Source organism: Anomaloglossus baeobatrachus, chromosome 1 (assembly GCF_048569485.1).
Source record: "Anomaloglossus baeobatrachus isolate aAnoBae1 chromosome 1, aAnoBae1.hap1, whole genome shotgun sequence".
Classification (NCBI taxonomy): Eukaryota; Metazoa; Chordata; class Amphibia; order Anura; family Aromobatidae; genus Anomaloglossus; species Anomaloglossus baeobatrachus.
Window position 1 is genome coordinate 952067064 of NC_134353.1, and position 23626 is coordinate 952090689.

General features: G+C 49.5%; 1 protein-coding gene across 1 annotated transcript in view; it reads left to right on the forward strand.

The window, feature by feature from the left end:
- Positions 1–23189, forward strand: part of LOC142259616 (uncharacterized) — a 96227-nt gene extending 73038 nt beyond the window's left edge. Inside the window, exon 5 of the mRNA XM_075331873.1 lies at positions 21244–23189. Coding sequence (XP_075187988.1) covers positions 21244–22637 — 1394 coding nt within the window. The 3' untranslated portion in view covers positions 22638–23189. The remainder of the gene's footprint in view (positions 1–21243) is intronic.
- Positions 23190–23626: the final 437 nt, after the last annotated feature.

Consider the following 23626-nt stretch of genomic DNA (forward strand, 5'->3'; position numbering starts at 1 on the left):
TGCAGCAGCGGAACGCTGTAATCTGTCCTCTGTTGCCTGCCGGCACTTTCTCTGTGACACACACGCGCGCGGCCTGATGTCGTCAGTACGGCGCGCGCGTGTGTGTCATTTGAAAAGTTCCCGCCCCGGCAGGAGAAGAAGATGCAGCAGCCGGGGCCTCTGTGGAGAGAGGAAGCAGCTCAGCGGGGGCCGTACAAGAGAAGAAGGATGTCAGCGGGAGCCCGTACGGAGGTGGCTGAGGAGGGAAAGGTGAGTGGTGACTAGTAACCTGAGGGGACAATGGGGGGAGTGGAGTGGAGTGGAGGGGGGGGGGGGTAACTGGTGAGTAATATTTGGGTGTAGTGATGTAGTATATGGCAACGTAGTTTTACAGGTGTAGTATATAGGGGTCTAGTGATGTATATGTGGATGTAGTGATGTATATTACAGGTATATATGGGGGTGTAGTGATGTATATTACAGGTGTATATGGGGGTGTAGTGATGTATATTACAGGTGTATATGGGGGTGTAGTGATGTATATTACAGGTGTATATGGGGGTGCAGTGATGTATATAGGGGTGTAGTGATGTATATTACAGGTGTATATGGGGGTGTAGTGATGTAGTATATGGGGATTGTTTGTGTATATATGTATATAGTGTGTGTGTGTGTGTGTGTATATGTGTATATATATATATATACTACTTAAGCAAGCATTGTTGACCTTAGGGAGATCAACATATCCACTGCGGAGACACCATCACGTGTTTCTCAACGCAGTGATTCTAGAGCATTGCCCCCTGGGAAGAATGCAAATAAGAAAGCCGCAGAGACACCATCACGTGTTTCTCAACGCTGGCAGGAAACTAGCCAGGTCTTTCACCAGGAAGGAACAACCACGGGAAGGGCAGTCTCCAGTTAAGGAGACCACCTATACCAAACATGGTATCCATCCACAGACAGCCGTTTCGGGGTATTTGCCCCTCATCAGTGTGGAGTAGGAATCTGGCTAGTGGGGGCAATGCCTAGTAAAAGACTACTTAAGCAAGCATTGTTGACCTTAGGGAGATCAACATATCCACTGCGGAGACACCATCACGTGTTTCTCAACGCAGTGATTCTAGAGCATTGCCCCCTGGGAAGTATGCAAATAAGAAAGCCGCGGAGACACCATCACGTGTTTCTCAACGCTGGCAGGAAACTAGCCAGGTCTTTCACCGGGAAGGAACAACCACAGGAAGGGCAGTCTCCAGTCAAGGAGACCACCTATACCAAACATGGTATCCATCCACAGACAGCCGTTTTGGGGTATTTGCCCCTCATCAGTGTGGAGTAGGAATCTGGCTAGTGGGGGCAATGCCTAGTAAAAGACTACTTAAGCAAGCATTGTTGACCTTAGGGAGATCAACATATCCACTGCGGAGACACCATCACGTGTTTCTCAACGCAGTGATTCTAGAGCATTGCCCCCTGGGAACTTGGGGTAGAAGTAGGAGCAACCTTCACACAATTATCAGTCAACTTAAGCAAGCATTGTTGACCTTAGGGAGATCAACACGTGATGGTGTCTCCGCAGTGGATATGTTGATCTCCCGAAGGTCAACAATGCTTGCTTAAGTAGTCTTTTACTAGGCATTGCCCCCACTAGCCAGATTCCTACTCCACACTGATGAGGGGCAAATACCCCGAAACGGCTGTCTGTGGATGGATACCATGTTTGGTATAGGTGGTCTCCTTGACTGGAGACTGCCCTTCCCGTGGTTGTTCCTTCCCGGTGAAAGACCTGGCTAGTTTCCTGCCAGCGTTGAGAAACACGTGATGGTGTCTCCGCGGCTTTCTTTTATATATATATAAATATATATATATATATATATATATATATATATATATATATATATATATATATATATATATATATATATATATATATATATATATATATATATATATATATATATATATATATATATATATATATATAGTGTGTGTGTGTATATATATATGAGGCGCCCCTGAGGCTTCCGTCGCCACAGGTCATTGCACCCCATCTAGCGGTGTGATGCCCATTCTGGGTGAGGAAGGGAGTGAACACCGGTCCCCTGGTAAATCTACACTACACCCATTGCTAGGAACACACTGGGACCAGGGATAGTGGCAGAAACCCTCCCATGCTGCATGCTGGGAGGGGCCGTAAGACCCATCCCTGCTCCTATAGGGTAGATCAGAGCAAATGGGGAGGTGGGAGGAGCCTCATGAGAGTAGACACAGAAAGGAAAGTCTAGTGTGAGAGATAGAGAGAGAGAGGGGAAGGAGGAGGAGGTCTGCAGGAGGTAGGCAAGGAGGAGAAGTGAAAGGAAAGAGAGCTCCAAGTCAGTCAGGAGCTGAAACGAAGAAAGAGACGCTTCCTGGTGAAGATCCTGGGACTCAGAGGGTCCAGGTGACACCAAGCAGAGAAAAGAAGGGATCCCAGGGCCACGGATAGCTGTAGAGCTGTAGTGGCCTGCTCCACAGGAACATCGGTGGAGGGATCAAGCTGCAACAGGGGACGGTCCCTAGAAACCGGAGGAGCGCAAAATCATCTCCAAACAGTAAAAACCGAGGCCCAGGGAATGTTGTAAACTCCCCGGGCCACAGCCCATAGCAGAACTTCTAGAAAAGGGGTAATCAGCTGACAGGTGACCCCCCAGCCTGGAGGCTGTTGTGGAGGCAAAGCCAGGTTTATCCTACAAAAGGGCAAGGCTTAGGAAGACAGCGGAAGACAGAGACACTTAAGAGAAGGGTACCGGGTTTTGCTCCAAGAATCTCCCAGAAACGGCAGAGGTCCCTGACAGTGGTCCCAGCAGTCCAAGGGTTCCTGCCGGCCTTGACAAGAATTGTGAGTAAAGAACTTGAAACTGCACCCTTGGTGTTGCCTCTGTTATTTCATCTGCATAGACTCTCACGAGCACCAACAGTGTGCCCCGGGGCATTGCTCCACCTGTGGGGAGCGGTACCATCATTACTGCCATATCATCACCCCGGAGGCCTTACACAGCAGCGGCGGCTTAATAGCCGCATACCACAGGTGACGTCACGAACACAAACTTTAATTCATCAGCCATATTTAACTGACACCCACCAGGGCCACGGAGTCGGGCCCCGCCACCACTGACTACCACCGGACTAGTCCGGCCCGGCACCGGGTGTCCCATAGCCCTGGGGTGGGCGAGTCATATATATATATATATATATACATATATATATATACTAGAAGGTGGCCCGATTCTACGCATCGGGTATTCTAGAATTTACGTATTGTGTAGTTCATGTATGATTTTTGTTATATATATATATATATATATATATATATATATAGATGTTGTTGTGTGTAGTTACCAAGTGTTTGTATAGGGCGCTGTACATGTTCTGGGTGTTGTCTGGGTGTGATGGGGGGTGAGAGCAGTGTTGTTTGTGTGTTGCGTTGTTTGTGTAGCGTTGTGTGTGTGTAGCGTTGTGTGTGTGTGGTGTGTTTTGGGGGGAGGTATGTTTTGTGCAATGTGTGTGTTGTGCGGTATGTGCGTATATTTGCGTGTGCAGCGTTGTCTGTGTAGGGCAGTTGTTTGTGGTTCCCAGTGTGTGTGTGTGTGGTGTGTTGTGCAGTGCGTGCGCGTGTGTGTGTGTGTGTGTGTTGGGGGGAGGTGTGCACTTCCCATCGTGCTCCATCCCCCATGCAGCGCACTCCCTATCGTGCTCCGTCCCCTATGCTGTGCACCCCCCATCGTGCTCCATCTCCCATCCTGCGCACTCCCAAACGTGCTCCATCCGCCATGCTGCGCACTCCCAAACGTGCTCCATCCGCCATGCTGCGCACTCCCAAACGTGCTCCATCCGCCATGCTGCGCACTCCCCATCGTGCTCCTTCCCCCATGCTGCGCACTCCCAAATGTGCTCCATCCGCCATGCTGCGCACTCCCCATCGTGCTCCATCTCCCATGCTGCGCACTCCCAAACGTGCTCCATCCGCCATGCTGCGCACTCCCAAACGTGCTCCATCCCCTATGCTGTGCACCCCCCATCGTGCTCCATCTCCCATCCTGCGCACTCCCAAACGTGCTCCATCCGCCATGCTGCGCACTCCCAAACGTGCTCCATCCGCCATGCTGCGCACTCCCCATCGTGCTCCATCTCCCATGCTGCGCACTCCCAAACGTGCTCCATCCGCCATGCTGCACACTCCCAAACGTGCTCCATCCGCCATGCTGCGCACTCCCAAACGTGCTCCATCCGCCATGCTGCGCACTCCCAAACGTGCTCCATCCGCCATGCTGCGCACTCCCAAACGTGCTCCATACGCCATGCTGCGCACTTCCAAACGTGCTCCATCCGCCATGCTGCACACTCCCAAACGTGCTCCATCCGCCATGCTGCGCACTCCCAAATGTGCTCCATCCGCCATGCTGCGCACTCCCCATCGTGCTCCATCTCCCATGCTGCGCACTCCCAAACGTGCTCCATCCGCCATGCTGCGCACTCCCAAACGTGCTCCATCCCCTATGCTGTGCACCCCCCATCGTGCTCCATCTCCCATCCTGCGCACTCCCAAATGTGCTCCATCCGCCATGCTGCGCACTCCCAAACGTGCTCCATCCGCCATGCTGCGCACTCCCCATCGTGCTCCATCTCCCATGCTGCGCACTCCCAAACGTGCTCCATCCGCCATGCTGCACACTCCCAAACGTGCTCCATCCGCCATGCTGCGCACTCCCAAACGTGCTCCATCCGCCATGCTGCGCACTCCCAAACGTGCTCCATCCGCCATGCTGCGCACTCCCAAACGTGCTCCATACGCCATGCTGCGCACTTCCAAACGTGCTCCATCCGCCATGCTGCACACTCCCAAACGTGCTCCATCCGCCATGCTGCGCACTCCCAAACGTGCTCCATCCGCCATGCTGCGCACTCCCAAACGTGCTCCATCCGCCATGCTGCGCACTCCTCATCATGCTCCATCCGCCATACTCCGCACTCCTCATCGTGCTCCATCCCCCATGCAGCGCACTCCCCATCGTGCTCCATCCCCTATGCTGCGCACCCCCCATCGTGCTCCATCTCCCATGCTGCGAACTCCCAAACGTGCTCCATCCGCCATGCTGTGCACTCCCAAACGTGGTCCATCCGCCATGCTGCGCACTCCCAAACGTGCTCCATCCACCATGCTGCGCACTCCCAAACGTGCTCCATCCCCTATGCTGTGCACCCTCCATCGTGCTCCATCTCCCATCCTGCGCACTCCCAAACGTGCTCCATCCGTCATGCTACGCACTCCCAAACGTGCTCCATCCGCCATGCTGCGCACTCCCAAACGTGCTCCATCCGCCATGCTGCGCACTCCCAAACGTGCTCCATCCGCCATGCTGCGCACTCCCAAACGTGCTCCATCCGCCATGCTGCGCACTCCCCATCGTGCTCCATCCGCCATGTTGCGCACTCTCAAACGTGCTCCATCCGCCATGCTGCGCACTCCCCATCGTGCTCCATCTCCCATGCTGCGCACTCCCAAACGTGCTCCATCCGCCATGCTGCGCACTCCCAAACGTGGTCCATCCGCCATGCTGCGCACTCCCAAACGTGCTCCATCCGCCATACTCCGCACTCCCCATCGTGCTGCATCCCCCATGCTGCGCACTCCCAAACGTGCTCCATCCGCCATGCTGCGCACTCCCAAACGTGCTCCATCCGCCATGCTGCGCACTCCCAAACGTGCTCCATCCGCCATGCTGCGCACTCCCAAACGTGCTCCATCCGCCATGCTGCGCACTCCCAAACGTGCTCCATCCGCCATGCTGCGCACTCCCAAACGTGCTCCATCCGCCATGCTGCGCACTTCCAAACGTGCTCCATCCGCCATGCTGCGCACTCCCAAACGTGCTCCATCCGCCATGCTGCGCACTCCCAAACGTGCTCCATCCGCCATGCTGCGCACTCCCAAACGTGCTCCATCCGCCATGCTGCGCACTCCCAAACGTGCTCCATCCGCCATGCTGCGCACTCCCAAACGTGCTCCATCCGCCATGCTGCGCACTCCTCATCGTGCTACATCCGCCATACTCCGCACTCCTCATCGTGCTCCATCCCCCATGCAGCGCACTCCCCATCGTGCTCCATCCCCTATGCTGCGCACCCCCCCATCGTGCTCCATCTCCCATGCTGCGCACTCCCAAACGTGCTCCATCCGCCATGCTGCGCACTCCCAAACGTGCTCCATCCGCCATGCTGCGCACTCCCAAACGTGCTCCATCCGCCATACTCCGCACTCCCAAACGTGCTCCATCCGCCATGCTGCGCACTCCCAAACGTGCTCCATCCGCCATGCTGCGCACTTCGAAACGTGCTCTATCCGCCATGCTGCGCCAGCATCAGCCTCTCTACCCGCAGCATCAGCCTCTCTGCCCGCAGCATCAGCCTCTCTCCCCGCAGCATCAGCCTCTCTGTCCCTAGCATCAGCCTCTCTGTCCCTAGCATCAGCCTCTCTGTCCCTAGCATCAGCCTCTCTGTCCCTAGCATCAGCCTCTCTGTCCCTAGCATCAGCCTCTCTGTCCCTAGCATCAGCCTCTCTCATCCCAGCATCAGCCTCTCTCATCCCAGCATCAGCCTCTCTCATCCCAGCATCAGCCTCTCTCATCCCAGCATCAGCCTCTCTCATCCCAGCATCAGCCTCTCTCATCCCAGCATCAGCCTCTCTCATCCCAGCATCAGCCTCTCTCATCCCAGCATCAGCCTCTCTCATCCCAGCATCAGCCTCTCTCATCCCAGCATCAGCCTCTCTCATCCCAGCATCAGCCTCTCTCATCCCAGCATCAGCCTCTCTGTCCCCAGCATCAGCCTCTCTGTCCCCAGCATCAGCCTCTCTGTCCCCAGCATCAGCCTCTCTGTCCCCAGCATCAGCCTCTCTGTCCCCAGCATCAGCCTCTCTGTCCCCAGCATCAGCCTCTCTGTCCCCAGCATCAGCCTCTCTGTCCCCAGCATCAGCCTCTCTGTCCCCAGCATCAGCCTCTCTGTCCCCAGCATCAGCCTCTCTGTCCCCAGCATCAGCCTCTCTGTCCCCAGCATCAGCCTCTCTGTCCCCAGCATCAGCCTCTCTGTCCCCAGCATCAGCCTCTCTGTCCCCAGCATCAGCCTCTCTGTCCCCAGCATCAGCCTCTCTGTCCCCAGCATCAGCCTCTCTGTCCCCAGCATCAGCCTCTCTGTCCCCAGCATCAGCCTCTCTGTCCCCAGCATCAGCCTCTCTGTCCCCAGCATCAGCCTCTCTCATCCCAGCATCAGCCTCTCTGTCCCCAGCATCAGCCTCCCCATCCCAGCCTTCCCCAGGATCAGCCTCCTCCAGCACGCGATGCTCCTCTGCCGACACTCACAGATCCGATCGCATACACTCACACACACACCCGATCGCATACACTCACACACACCCGATCGCATACACTCACACACACCCGATCGCATACACTCACGTACACACACACTGACGATATTGCACATACGCGCTCATACTCACAACATCCGGAGATATCACATGCTTCTGGCCATGTGATCCTCCGGCAGGTCCTGGAAGGTCACAACAGCACAGTATCGAGGCCGACAAGCAAGCGATATCGCTGGATGCTGTGAGTATGTGGATGCGATGTGATGTATGTGTGAGGTGTGTGTGAGAGTGAGTGTGAGCCGGTGTCCACTGATAACTATGATACACATCGGGTAACCAAGGGACCTTAGTTACCGGATGTGTATAATGTTTACCAGCGTTCACGGGCTCCGTCAAGATCCCAGCATCGCAAGGTTATGTCTGGCGCTGCTGGGATCCTGACGGAGCCGGTGTAGAAGCAAGCGATATCCCAGGATGTTGTGAGTGTGTGGATGTGATGTGTGAGTGTGTGGATGTGATGTGTGAGTGTGTGGATGTGATGTGTGAGTGTGTGGATGTGATGTGTGAGTGTGTGGATGTGATGTGTGAGGTGTGTGTGAGAGTGAGTGTGATCTGATGTGTGTGTATACTCACCTGGGAATCGGAGCTCCGTGTCAGTTGGGCCAGAGCGAGCGTGCATTGCGTGAGGGGGGCGGGGCCTGCAGAGAGCCGGGGCGAGAGGCCAATCCGTGGGGGGGGGGGGGGGGCCATGGCGAGCCCAGCGGCCAATCAGCTTTGTGTCATCGTAAGGACACAATTTTCGAGCATGACAGACAGACAGATAGACAGACAGACAGAATAAGGCAATTATATATATATAGATAGATATATAATATATATATATATATGAGAGAGAGAGAAACCCGTAACTGCGAGTGGTACTGGAGTTACATCGGGTACCACGTGCTCTCTCCCCGCCCCCTGCAGCGCCATACCGCCATTACAGAGCCTGATTGCGTTTCTCTGGTACCTGTTTGCATACATGTGACAGGTACCGGAGAAAACACAAGTCTGTGAAATAAAAAGATTTTCCATATTTACCTGCATTCTTTGGCTCTTCTGCCTCCCGCTCCTGAGCACCGCTCATTCATTGATGATTCACCACACTCAGGACCTGGAAGCCGGAGCATCGCGATGACAGCATCGGGCACAGCACCGTTGAGGACATCACCACAGGGACAGGTGAGTATTCTGCAAGCACAGTGACCTCCAGGAGGTCATCAGAGTTTCCAATGAACTCTGATGACCACCCTGCGACACCCACGCTACAGCTTCATGGGTTCATCAGAGTTCATTGAGAACTGTAACGAGTCCCCGAGATGCTCCGGCTTCCAGGTTCTCAACACACACACACACACACCCAGCGATGCGGTCCCCAGCGCTGTCCCTGCTTCCAGCTGCTCACTGCAGTGAATATTCAGTGAGTATAATTACCAGCGATAAGGAGCGGGAGGCAGCAGAGCCAGAGACAGCAGAGCCAGAGACAGCAGAGCCAGAGACAGCAGAGCCAGAGACAGCAGAGCCAGAGACAGCAGCGCTGGAGAGAGGTAAATATAGAAAATCTTTTTATTAAAAAGACCCGTGTTTTCTCTGGTACTTGTCACACTGATGTCACACAGATCACATCTGTGTGTGGTCCGTGTGACACCCGTGCTGCCGGAGAAAAAACGGACATGTGTGCGTGCAGGGCCACGAGGGGTCACACAGTCCGTAACTTACTGTTTGTATATGAAGGGATAGTATATATACTGTATACAGTGTTGGGTAAAACTGAGTTAATTATATTAGTTCGGCCCTCTAAAACCATCCCAATTTCTCATGCGGCCCCATGGGAAAATTAATTGCCCACCCCTGCCATAGACGAACGTTTCAAGTGTCTTTGTCAGCAAGATGATCAGAACAACTTTTCCACTTTAAGATTTCCTCCATTGATACCGGGGTAGCCAGATAAGGGATACTGGTGGCTGTAACGGGAGAATGTGTACAGATCCAACAATCTGTGTGTTTACTACTGTTCAGCGCATCAGTTAAAATGTGATGGTGCATCAGAAATTCATTCGCCACAGGTTTCTCCTGATGTAGACTTGTCCATCCAACGACCAAAGAGGCAAACATCAAACACAGGAATTTCTCCATCTCATCACTATCTAGCTCTTCCCAGTAACTGATACCATGGATTCCGCTTATTTACAACACCATCTGGGGGTACCACGACAGTTTCCAATGTACTGAGGTCTAAACCTGCTGAAGAAGGTGTCGCTTTCTGGTGTGCCCAAACAGCTGTACCTTGCAACCATGCCTCTTTTTTCCTTGTCAACTGTTGGACTGACTTGTCTGATGGCTGCTACTTTATCTGCTTCTGAATTAAACAAACGTTCAAGTGAGTTAGTAGGGACATGAGCATCGACATGAAATACAGTGGTCTTGGTAGATTGAATAATCTCTTCAATGTCTTGCCACACTTCCTTGACCATCTCAAACGCATTTTGCTGTTCCTCTCCCCAGTGGAACTCATATTTTTTCTCGTTACTTTGTACAAAGGAGCCAACATTTGCAAATGAGGGATATGTTGTCTCCGAAAACCAAACAATCCAATATAAGACTGAGTCTCCTGTTTGGATTTAGGGACCGGAAAATTAATAATTTTCTGTCTGGCATTGGGTAAGATCTCTCTGTGCCCCTTGTTCCACTGAATCCCTAGAAAATTTATCACCTGAGACAGTCCTTGAACCTTGGCATAATTGATTTCCCATCCTTTAAGCCCACTTTACACGCTGCAATATATCTTACAATGTGTCGGCGGGGTCACGTCGTAAGTGACGCACATCCGGCATTGTAAGGTGCATTGCAGTGTGTGACAGGTACGTGCGATTGCGATTGAATGGTAAAACGTTCATCGCATACACATCGTACCTTTCTCTAGAATTGCACGTCAGGTTGTTCATCGTTCCCGGGGTAGCACACATCACAGCGTGTGACACCCCGGGAACAATGAACAGATCTCACCTGCTTCCTGCGGCTCCCGACCAGCAATGCGGAAGGAGGAGGTGGGCGGGATGTTTACGTCCCACTTAACTCCGCCCCTCCGCTTCTATTGGCCGGCTGCCGCGTGATGTGGATGTGATGCCGAACATCCCTCCCACTCCAGGAAGTGGACGTTCGCCGCCCACATCGAGGTTGTATGGAAGGTAAGTATGTGTGACGGGGGTTAATCGCTGGTGCGGCACGTTCAACAAATTGAACGTGCCTCACATACGATGGAGGCGTTGCAAATCGCATACGAAATCGTATGCGAAATTGCAACGTGTAAAGCAGGCTTTACTCCTCATATGAGCAACCAGTTTTGTGAATTGATCTTTCACACTTTGCTCATCTTGTCCTTGTATCATTATATCATCGATATAAGGTGAGATCTGCATTTCTGATGGTAGATTGAATCCATCCAAATGCTCTGCTACCGTCCGGTGACAGATTGTGGGGCTATGTAGCCATCCTTGGGGTAACCTGGTAAAAGTATATTGTCTCCCTAACCAAGTGAATGCAAGTTGATCTTGAGCCTTCTCTTCTATAGGTATAGTAAAGAAATCATTTGCCAAATCAATTACTGCATACCAAGTTCCAGAGTGAGTCTGAATATTTTCCACAATTGTTATTGTATCCGGAACTGCAGCTGTCAAGGGAGGAGTATTCTTGTTTAACTCCCTATAATCAACTATCATGTGCCAGGAGCCATTACTCTTTTTAACTGGCCAGACAGGATTATTCCATGCGGTAGTAGTAGGGCGCATTACCCCAGTTTTTACCAATTCTTTAATGGTTTCTCCTATCTCTCTGTGATTTCCTGGTATTCGATATTGATTCATAGCTACCATTTTTGTAGTTGGAGGCACATGTACAGGGGGCATTTTGACTTTGCCCACCACCACCGGTCACATTTCCTTATGATAAGATGTCATGAACAGCCAGGGGAGTCACTAGAAATCCTGCAGCTGTTCGCTGATTTGTCAAACACGACTACTCTCTAGCGCTTTCCTTGTCTGCAGGCCACTTTTGGTACTGCAGGACAATGCATAAAATGAGGCTGCTGAGCTAATAATGACAAATATTGGAGGTCTCACAGCAAGGGTAAATGTATATATCACCGATTCCCGCTAATGGAATATATATATACCTCGGTACCCTTAATGATAGCACTCCAATAATTCTATGCAATAACAATTACGCTGCCACCACCCAGCTTTTCGGGATAGCTGGAAACCCGTTTCAGATAGCATAAGGCCCTTCGGGGTTTTGGATTCGTATATAAAGCATGAGGAAAGAAACTATTAAATTTTATATATTTAATCTGAAAATAGGCAGTGTTAAAAAATATACAAGAATTTACAAAAGGGAACAATACAATTACAGTATAGACCGTTACATTAAAAATAAAAGGTATAAACGTGAAACTTACTAAGATCGTGCCATAGAAGTGACGTCCAAACTTAGGGAGTGGAGGGACGTCAAGAAAAGAAGATGTTATACTCAGCCAGCATCACCCTTACTGATGCCCTCCAGAAAGGAGGTAGTCTCTCTTATGCCTTAGGTAACCCCCCTTCTCTGTGACATCATTTTACAGTCTCTTGCGGGTTGTGCTGAGATGGTCACACAGTTCCTTAGTTCTAGTTTTTTTTTTCATATCTTTGCCCCTGGGCCAGACAGGTGAAAGATATTAGCGTCATATTTTATATCTCGATTTTACATTTACATAGATACCAAACACAACGCATCTAGTACGATTTTACTGGCCAATACTAATTTGTCGTGATACCGGTGATCTCCCCGTCAAGCGAAACAGTGCGCTGGGTTCAGCACGCCGCAGGGATTCTGGCAATATGTTTTTCATTTTTCTAGCATTAACGTAGCGCTTAAAAACTGCTTTGGAAGTTTTTCCCAACAACAGCACAAAGGATTGTCTTTCTCTGCATTTTTCTTTTCTGCAGTTCTACCATCACCCATAGTGATAAATACCTAAGCTTTCAGGCCGATCAGATAATCATCATGACGATCTGTGGCTGATGGCAGAAAGGAGGGGGGTGTAGACCCTTCAACAGTTTTACATGACACCTCCCCCTTTTTGAGGTAGCATTGGAGATTGATTTGTCGATCGTCTCCTAAGCCTACCTCGCTGGCATCCCCCTGCCGAGACAGCCCGTCAGCGTTGCCATGCTCAACACCCTTCCTGTGTTGAATGGTAAAATCATACTGCTGTAGTGCCAAGCTCCACCGCAGTAGCTTACCATTGTCGCCGGCCACCCGGTGTAGCCAGCTGAGAGGGTTGTGATCTGTTACTGTGGTGAAGTTGCAGCCCTATAGGTATGGCTGCAGTTTCCGCAGGGCCCACACTATAGCGAGGCACTCCTTCTCCACAGTGGCGTAGGCCACTTCCCGGGATAAGAGCTTGCGGCTGAGAAACACCACCGGATGCTCTTCTCATTCCCCATTTACCTGGCTGAGTACACTGGCATCTGTCTGAACTATGAACCGTCGGGTGAAGTCTGGGGCTTGTAGGATTGGGGAATTGGCGAGGGCAGCTTTCAGTGCTCTGAAGGACCGTTCACAGTCATCTGTCCAGATGACTACTTGCGGTAGCTTCTTTTTGGTGAGGTCCGTTAATGGCTTAGCAAGGACACTATCGTTAGGAACGAACTTCCTATAGTGCCCTGCTGTACCTAAGAAGGACATCACCTGCTTCTTTGACTTGGGGGTAGGCCAGGAGGTGATGGCATCAACTTTCCCTGGCTCTGGTTTCAGGGTCCCACCACCCACTCGGTGTCCGAGCTACTGTACCTCCGTCATGCCAATCTGACACTTCCCTGGCTTTATAGTCAGACCAGCGCTTTGGATCCGCCTGAGCACCTGCTTCAGGTACCCCAGGTGTTCCTCCCAAGTGGGACTAAAGATGGCAATGTCATCCAGGTAAGCGACTAAAAACCCTCCTAGTCCCTCAAGCAGCTGGTCGACCAATCGCTGGAAAGTGGCAGGAGCATTTCTCATGCCAAAGGGCATGACGAGGGATTCGTACAGCCTGAATGGGGTGATGAAGGCGGACCTTTCTTTTGCTTCCTTGGACATAGGAATCTGCCAGTACCCTCGACTCAGGTCCATGATTGTCAGGTACCGGGCCCTGGCTAAGCAATCCAGTAGCTTATCGATGTGTGGCATTGGGTATGCATCGGGTGCTGTGATTGCATTTAGCCTCCTGTAGTCCACACAAAACCGGGTTGTCCAGTCCTTTTTTGGAACCAAAACTACAGGCGAGGCCCATGCACTTTTGGACCTCTGGATCACCCCCAGGACTAGCATTTCATCGATGTCCCTTTTTATATCCTTTTTTACCTCTAGGGAGACACGGTATGGGGGTTGACGGACAGGGGAATGACTCCCTGTGTCCACCTGGTGGGTGGCTAGGAATGTCTTCCCTGGGACATTCGTGAAGGTCATCAGGTAGGGCCGGAATACCTCCCGCAGCTGGGACCTTTGGTTCATGGATAGCTGTGGGTTGAATGCCGCCTCCTCGAAAGACCCTCCATCCCAAGCCGATGCGAGCAAGTCCACCAAAACTTCGCTGTCGCCTTCCTCGGGAAGGCTACACACAGGAAGGGCGAGGGCTTCTCTTTCATGATGAGCTTTCATCATGTTGACATGTAAGACCTTTTGCCTCTTCCTGGCATGGTCGATGGTAACCACGTAGTTTACGTCATTGAGGCGCTGATGTACAAGGTATGGACCCTCCTGAAGCTTGTTCTGGGTCATTGGGACTAGAACCCACACCTTCTGACCTATTTCGTACACCCGCTCTCGAGCATGTTGGTCGTACCATAGCTTCTGGCTGGCCTGGGCTTGCACCATATTCTCGTGCACCAGGCCATGTTATTGACTGCATTGTGTCACGGAGCCGAATGACATACTCCATAACGGACACTTCTGGGGAGTTCAATTCCTCTTCCCAGGATTCCCTTACCAGACCAAGAGGCCCCCGGACTTGTCTGCCATACAGGAGCTTGAAGGGGAAAAACCCCGTTGAGGCCTGTGGTACCTCTCTGTAGGCAAACAGCAGATGTGAGAGATACCGCTCCCAGTCGCGTCCATGTGACTCAACCAGCATCTTAAGCATCTGCTTAAGGGTACCATTAAATCGCTCACACAAACCATTGGTCTGTGGGTGATAGGCGCTTGATACCAGATGCTGCACCTGCATTTTCTTACAGAGAGCCTCCATTAGACAAGACATGAACGGAGTCCCCTGGTCGGTAAGCATCTCCCTCGGAAATCCTACTCGGGAGAATATGGCCAGAAGGGCATCTGCCACCTTATCGGCCCTAACTGAGGACAGAGCCACTGCCTCCGGATATCTGGTAGCAAAGTTTACCATAGTAAGGATGAAACGTTTTCTAGAGCTGCTGGGGACGGCCAGAGGCCCGACGATGTCCACAGCGACCCTCTGGAAAGGCTCTTCTATCACCGGCAAAGAGATCAGGGAAGCTTTGGGAGCAGGCCCTGACATTCCCACTCTTTGACATGTGATACAGGAACAGCAGTAATTGGCAACATCTGTCCCCATTTTGGGCCAATAGAAGTGGTGAGACAGCCGGGCCTTGGTTTTGCTGACCCCCAAGTGTCCGGCGAGTGGGATCTCATGGGCAATCTGCCACCACCAACTGTCTTTCCTTCAGCCACTCCTGTTGGGGGTTACAGGGAACTGTCTCCCGGTATAACCTCCCCTGGTCCCAGAATACCCTCTCCTTATCGGTCTCGGAGAAGGGCTTCTCTGCGAGGTCCCTTAACATCTCTAGACAGGCATCAGTTTGTAGAGCCACCTGGAACTCTTGGCTAGAGGCAGCCAAAAGTGACGTTAAGGTTCCAACCTCACCGGGACCCTCTGGGACCTGCTCTGGGTCCGTAACCAGTTCCGTTATTTCTCTGGGTGAAGAGGTGTCAGAAGGCAAGGTTTCATTTGCGTTCTGGGCACTCTGACTGTGGGTAACAGCACCGAGGAAGGCTGTCTCCCCGGGGGATAACTCTTCCCCCATCAGCCTGACCGGCTCTGGTACCTTAGGAGCAGTGCCACCGGCTGTGTCACTGTCCGCTGTGACACTGGTCAGCTGCATCTGACCACTTTCCTTGTGGTTATGGTACAAATAAAAATTCGGGACCCCCTGACCACCATGTGAATAACTATAAAATAAGGTAGACATACCAACCCTAGGTTTCTTTCCTGTCCAAATAAATCTGCTCACAACTGCCTGCAGGAGAGAGAGAAACCTCTTAGGGAACCTCAAGGGAAGACAGCGGAATAAATAAATAATTTTTGGTAGGAACATCATCTTAACCCCTTTAGCCCCAAGCCTATTTTCACCTTAAAGACCAGGCCATTTTTTGCAATTCTGACCAGTGTCACTTTGACAGGTTATAACTCTGGAACGCTTCAACTGATCCTGGCGATTCTAACATTGCTTTTTCGTGACATATTGTACTTCATGTCAGTGGTAAATTTAGGACGATATGTTTTGTGTTTATTTATGAAAATTTTGGAAATTTGGCGAAAATTTTGAAATTTTCGCAATTTTCAAAATTTGAAATTTTATGCCCATAAATCTGAGAGATATGTCACACAAAATAGTTACTAAATAACATTTCCCACATGTCTGCTTTACACCAGCGCAATTTTCGAAACAATTTTTTTTTCCGTTAAGAAGTTAGAAGGGTTCAAAGTTCCTCAGCAATTTTTCATTTTTCCAACAAAATTTACAAAAATTTATTTTTTAGGTACCACATCACATTTGGAGTGACTTTGAGAGGCCTAGGCGACAGAAAATACCGAAAAGTAACCCCATTCTAAAGTCTGCACACCTCACACTGCTCAAAACTATATCTAAGAAGTTTATTAACCCTTTAGAACCAAAGCAATGTGGAATGCAAAATGAAAATTTTACACAAAAATGTTACTTTAGCCATAAAATATAGCATTTTCACAAGGGTATCAGGAAAAATGCACCATAAAATTAATTGTGCAATTTTCTCCTGAGTACACCGATATCTCATATGTGGGAGAAATCAATTGTTTGGGCGCATGGCAAGGCTCGGAAGAGAAGGAGCATCATTTGAATTTTTGAAAGCAAAATTGTCTGAAATAATTAGCGGATGCGATGTTGCGTTTGGAGACCCCCTGAGGTGCCTAAACAATGGAGCTCTCCCACAAGTGACCCCATTTTGGAAACTAGACCCCTGATGGAATTTGTCTAGATGTTTATTGAGCACTTTGAACCTCTGGGGGGCTTCACAAAAGTTAATAACTTTGAGCTGTGAAAATAAAAAAAAAAAAAAATTACCACGAAATTGTTACTTCAACCAGGTAGCTTTTTTTTCACAATGGTATCAGGAAAATTTGCAACATAAAATGCATTGTGCATTTTCTCCTGAGTACACAGATACCTCGTATGTGGTGGAAATCAAATGTTTCGGTGCACAGCAGGGCTCGGAAGGCAAGGAGCGTCATTTTACTTTTTCAAACGCAAAATTGTCTGGAATCGTTAGTGGATGCCATGTTGTGTTTGGAGACTCCCTGAGGTGCCTAAACAATGGAGCTCCCCCACAAGTGACCCCATTTTGGAAACTAGACCCCTCATGGAATTTATCTAGATGTTTACTGATCACTTTGAACCCCTGGAGGCTTCACAAAAGTTTAGAATGTTCAGCCGTGAAAATATATATATATTTGTTTTACCAGGAAATTGTTATTTCAACCAGGTAGATTTTTTTTCCACAAGGGTATCAGGAAAAAATGCACCATAAAATGTATTGTGCAATTTCTCCTGAGTACACAGATACCTCATGTCTGGTGGAAAGTAATTGTTTGGGCACACAGCGGGGCTTAGAAGAGAAGGTGCGTCATTTCTCAGCAAAATTGGTTGGAATTATTAGCGTACGCCATGTTGCCTTTGGAGACCCCCTGAGGTGCCTAAACAATAGAGCTCCCCCACAAGTGACCTCATTTTGGAAACTAGACCCCCCCATGGCATAAATCTAGATGGGTAATGAGCACTTTGAACCCTCATGTGCTTCATACATTGAGGCATAAAAACAAAAAAGTACTTTTTTTTTTCCACAAAAATGTTATTTTAGGCTCAATATTTAAAAAAAAATAATATATATATATATATATATATATATATGAGCGCCTGCAACTGACACTAAGGCAAGTGCCACATGTGAGAACGATGCACAAATCTCGCATCGCATCACCCGACACAGCCGCACACTCCGCTCTGGAAGAGAGCGACCATGCCGGATGATGCGATATGAGTCTCGTGCATCGCTCTCACGTGTGGCACTGGGCTGACCCTTACAATATTCAGTAAAAAATACTGTAGTTGACGATTACTACAGTATAATTTTACTGGCCCTAAACTAAGTTTATTTGTACTTCTTACTTTACATAAAAAAAGAAATCAGAACGCACGCACGGATGTGCTGCAAAAAGGGGGGGGGGACTAGGTGGGATGGAAAAAAAGATGGATGGAGGATGGAAGAGGGCGCGGCGGATGGAGGAGCGGCGGAGGATGGGTGAGGGCACAACGGATGCAGGAGCAGCAGAGGAAGGGTGGGAGAGAGGGAAAGGGTGGAAGGGGAGTGGGAGGTGAGTTTGGGGATAGCTACCTTACAGAATGGATCTAGGCAGCAGGATTGCAGCAGATCTGGGAGGGGGAGAGGTAGGAGAGGGGGCAGAGGATTAAGGGGATGGGAGAGAGCAGGCAGCAGATCAGGGAGGGGGCAGAGGCTGATGGGGGAGTGAGGTGGCAGATGCAGGGGCGCAGCAGCAGATGCAGGGGCGCAGCGGCAGATGGGGAGAGTGCTGTGGCTGATGGGGGGAGTGCTGTGGCTGATGGGGGGAGTGCTGTGGCTGATGGGGGGAGTGCGGTGGCTGATGGGGGGAGTGCGGTGGCTGATGGGGAGAGTGCGGTGGCTGATGGGGAGAGTGCGGTGGCTGATGGGGAGAGTGCGGTGGCTGATGGGGAGAGTGCGGTGGCTGATGGGGAGAGTGCGGTGGCAGATGCAGGGGCGGTGCAGCGGCGGATACAAGGAGGCAGCAGAAAGAAAGCAGCGACGTCAGATGCAGGGGGGGCACAGCGGCGTCAGATGCCCCCCTGCATGTGACGCTGCTGCTCTCCTCCCGCTGCACTACCCCCTGCATCTGACGCCGCTGCTCTCTTTCTGCTGAGTAGCGGCGTCACTTGCAGGAGCGCAGCGGGAGAGTAGCTAAGTCACATGCAGGGGCGAACCAGATGGAGGAGGGCAGGGGATGATCTGGGGCTGTGACTCACAGATGGGCACCCGCATGGATCGCTCTCCTCAGATTCCACGGAGGGAGAAGCTGAGGAGAACGATCTCCTATAACTCACCCGGTCCCAGATGCATGGTGCTTGGAGAGATCGGTCACAAGGCCGATCTCTCCAATCAGAGCTGGGGGCGGGTGCAGCAAAGCTCACCCAGCTCCAGCCAATGGCCAGTGCTACAGCTGCACTGATTATGGCTGGATTTAAATGCTTCAGCCATTTTCAATGGCTGAAACATTACACTGGCTGTGATTGGCTGAGCGGCGTTCGTCAGCCAATCACAGCCTCCGTAGGTCCGGGAAGGAGACACCACCCCTCCTGAGGTCAGGTACAAGTCCTCTCCTTCCCAAATCTACAGTTTTTGAAAACCGATCGCAGTCACCGGGGGCTCCGGGGCCGCGATTTCGCCATGATGGAAAGATCCGTCCTTGGTCTTTAAGGCCCAGGGCACCATGACGGATCTTTCCGTCCATGGTCGTGAAGGGGTTAAAGAAGTTGTCCAGTTACCAGAACTGATTTTTTTTTTTTTCTCATAAATCTTGCTAATATGTGCCTCTCAACACCTCTATTATGTTTTTTCAGGGTTCAGTTCCTACAACTCTCATAATTCTTTGTGGCTCTAGGGCGGTGTCTAACACACCCATTGTGTCTAACACACCCTCTCTCCTCTCCACCCAAAAGTCTCCTCCCTGCCTCTTCCCAGTGTGGATGCACTGAGAGCAATCACAATAGAGACAGCAGAAGCTCCCAGCTCTGCACAACCAGGGGAAGAAAGCGTCTATCTTCTGCTTGTTCTCATATAGTTCATAGTCTGTGTGTGTGTGTGTGTGTGTGTGTGTGTGTGTGTGTGTAAGCGGTGTGCGCTGGTAACCAAGGTAAATATCGGGTTGGTTACCCGATATTTACCTTAGTTAACAAGCGCAGCATCGCTTCCACGCGTCACTGCTCGCTGGTGAGATCTGCCTGTTTGACAGCTCACCAGCAACCCGTGTAGCGACGCTCCAGCGATCCCTGCCAGGTCAGGTTGCTGGTGGGATCGCTGGAGCGTTGCTTAGTGTGACGGTACCTTTAGGGGTACTTCTCACATAGCGAGATCGCTGCTGAGTCACAGGTTTTGTGACATACCAGTGACCTCATCAGCGATCTCGCTGTGCGGGACACTAAGCATCGACCTGGCCCCTGCTGTGAAATCGCTGATCGTTACACACTGTTCTGGTTCATTTTTTGCTCGTTGGTCTCCCGCTGTGCAGCACACATCGGCGTGTTTGACAGCGGGAGACCAACGAGCACCGACTCTGTGTAAGCAGCATATGCTGGTAACCAGGGTAAATATCTGGTAACTAAGCAAACCGCTTTGCTTGGTTACCCGATGTTTACCTTGGTTACCAGCGTACACCGCTTAGCGCTGGCTCCCTGCACACGTAACCAGGGTACACATCGGTTTGCTAAGCAAAGCGGTTTGCTTAGCAACCCGATATTTACCCTGGCTACGTGTGCAGGGGGCCAGCGCTAAGTGGTGTACGCTGGTAACCAAGGTAAATATCCGGTAACCAAGCAAAGCGGTTTGCTTAGTTACCCGATATTTACCTTGGTTACCAAGCGCAGCATCGTTTATACGGGTCACTGGTGAGATCTGCCTAATTGACAGCTCACCAACGACCATGTAGCTACGCACCAGTGATCCTGACCAGGTCATATCGTGGTCGGAATCGCTGGTACGTCGTTTAGTGAGATGGTACCCTTAACCCCCTATATCGCCTGTCTTCTGAGCTCTCTTGGGTCCCCGCCATCAATACAGCCTCTCCACCTCCCCCGGTTTGATAATTTGTCCTACCAGAAGGCCGTCAGTTTTAAAGCACACACGAGGAGTGAGGATGAGGAGCTCAGCTATGCTGCCAGCGCCATCTTTATCACGCAGCCTGATGTCCCTCTGTCTCTCGCGGGTCTCTCCAGTGACGCTGCTACAGGCTCCCTCTGAGCAGAAAACCTCTGCCACACGATACAGATTGCCAGGTGATTTGGTCGGGGGATTGCTGAGCGTGTTAATTCTCCCACATTGTGATTCTGGGCAAGGGGTGACTCAGCCCGAGAGAAGTCCGACTTACATAATCGGCGCCGAAACCGGAAGTCGTCCTTTTCTTTTTATAGAGTATTTAGACTGTCAGTTTTTTGGCCTCATAAAGTATAATTCCTCTTATATAAGGCAGCCATGGACACTGTGCTTGTGGTGCCAGGTATGACATTCAGGATATAGTCAATATTATTAGCTAATTTTCTGTGTAATTTCTTTTTGGGATTGTGGTAGAGTCGTCTTGGTAATAAGACCATCACTATCTGGGCAGCACAACGATACTGCAGTCAGGGCCCTCAGTTTACCAGTGAAAACCAAGTTTAAAGGTTAAAGTTTAAAGGTTAAAATTTACGAATTCTGTTTTATTGTTTTGACAGAAGATTTTGGCATTATAAAGAATACATCTGAAGAACAATTCATTATCGTAGAAAAACCTTCAGCCCTTCACAACCAAGATCCGTCATGTGATGCTTCTAAACAATATGCTGATTCACAACAGAATGTTCAGCAAAATAAAAGCCACAAGAGGGGAGATCAACAACTAAGAGCTCACACAGGGGAGAAGCCATATTCATGCTCAGAATGTGAGAAATGTTTTACTTGGAAATCACAGCTTGTTTTACATCTAAAAACTCACACAGGGGAGAAGCCATTTTCTTGTTCAGAATGTGGGAAATGTTTTTCTCAGAAAGCATATCTTGATGTGCATCTAAAAATTCACACGGGGGAGAAGCCATTTTCATGTCCAGAATGTGGGAAATATTTTATTCGGAAATCACAGCTTGATATGCATCTAAAAACTCACACTGGGGAGAAGCAAATTTCATGTTCAGAATGTGGAAAATGTTTTCTTCAGAAATCATCTTTTAATTTGCATCTAAAAACTCACACTGGGGAGAAGCCATTTTCATGTCCAGAATGTGGGAAATGTTTTATTCAGAAATCATCTTTTAATTTGCATAGGAAATCTCACACGGGGGAGAAGCCATTTTCTTGTTCATATTGTGGGAAATGTTTTATTCAAAAAGCACAGCTTGATCGGCATATAAAAACTCACACGGGGGAGAAGCCATTTTCTTGTTCGTATTGTGGGAAATGTTTTATTCAAAAAGGACAGCTTGATCAGCATATCAAAACTCACACGGGGGAGAAGCCATTTTCATGTTCAGAATGTGGGAAATGTTTTATTCAAAAAGCACTGCTTGATCGACATATAAAAACTCACACAGGGGAGAAGCCATTTTCATGTTCAGAATGTGGGAAATGTTTTATTCGGAAATCACAGCTTGATCTGCATATAAAAACTCACACGGAGGAGAAGCCATTTTCTTGTTCAGAATGTGGGAAATGTTTTATTCAAAAACCACTGCTTGATCGGCATATAAAATCTCACATAGGGGAGAAGCCATTTTCATGTTCAGAATGTGGGAAATGTTTTATTCAGAAATCATGCCTTGATCTGCATATAAAAACTCACACGGGGGAGAAACCATTTTCTTGTTCAGAATGTGGGAAAGATTTTATTCGGAAATCACACCTTGATCGTCATATAAAAACTCACACGGGGGAGAAGCCATTTTCTTGTTCAGAATGTGGGAAATGTTTTATTCGGAAATCACACCTTGATCGGCATATAAAAACTCATACAGGGGAGAAGCCATTTTCTTGTTCAGAATGTGGGAAATGTTTTATTCAGAAATCATGCCTTGATGACCATATAAAGATTCACACGGGGGAGAAGCCATTTTCTAGTTTAGAATGTGGGAAATAGCTTCAAACGGATCTTGAAAACTCATCTCTTCAGAAATGCCTATAATCGACAATGACTTCACTGCTTCACCACCACCACCGTGCGGAGCTGCCGCCCAACCTACACTCCACTTACTGTCTCCTCCCCAAAATCCTATATAATGTAAGCCCGCAAGGGTAGGGTCCTCTTCCCTCTGTACTAGTCTGTCTACTGTAACTTGTATGTGTATTCTGTATGTAACCCCCTTCTCATGTACAGCACCATGGAATCAATAGTGCTCTATAAATAATAATAATAATAATGCTTCGCTGACATATCCCATTTTGTTACACATGAGAATTCACACAAAGTAGAGGACTTTTTTTTTATTTAGAATGTGGGAAGTTATAGCAGTAAATCAGATCTTGTCAGACATCAAATAATTCACACATGGGAGAAGCCATCTTTTTGTTCTGTATGTGGAAAGTGTTATCAGCCAAGATCACATCTGACTGCAGATGAAAAGCTCATACACAAAAAAAAATCCATAACATAAATCTTGTTAGACACGACAAAACTCGCACACAAGGAAGCAGACATTTTTTCGATTTATTTCAGTCAAATCCCCCAAAGGATGACATCTACTGGGAGTCTGTATGTTCTGCCCGTGTTTCCTCTGTCTAGCAGATACCCCCCCATTACTAATCCAGTAGTTGAATTAAGAAAAAAAGGGCTGACCTCATGAGGTTCTCAGGTCAGTGCACGGATTCTCAAAAATGTGTGTTAGTGCAGTCACTGCTGTCCCAGCCAATGGGGAACTTTTTGTTAATTGACTGTGACAGTGAGTATGGGAACGTCGAGGTACCCCCTTATTGGATTATGCTGGATAGGGATTTGCCTGGAAAATAAGTTGGTGAATGAGTGCCTCTTGTCTTTATTTCTTTATTAATTTTCTCTTTTGATGTCTTTCAGGTTAGCTTTTTGTAATTGTCGTGGGATCTTGCTATGGATTATATTTTGACATTTTGTTT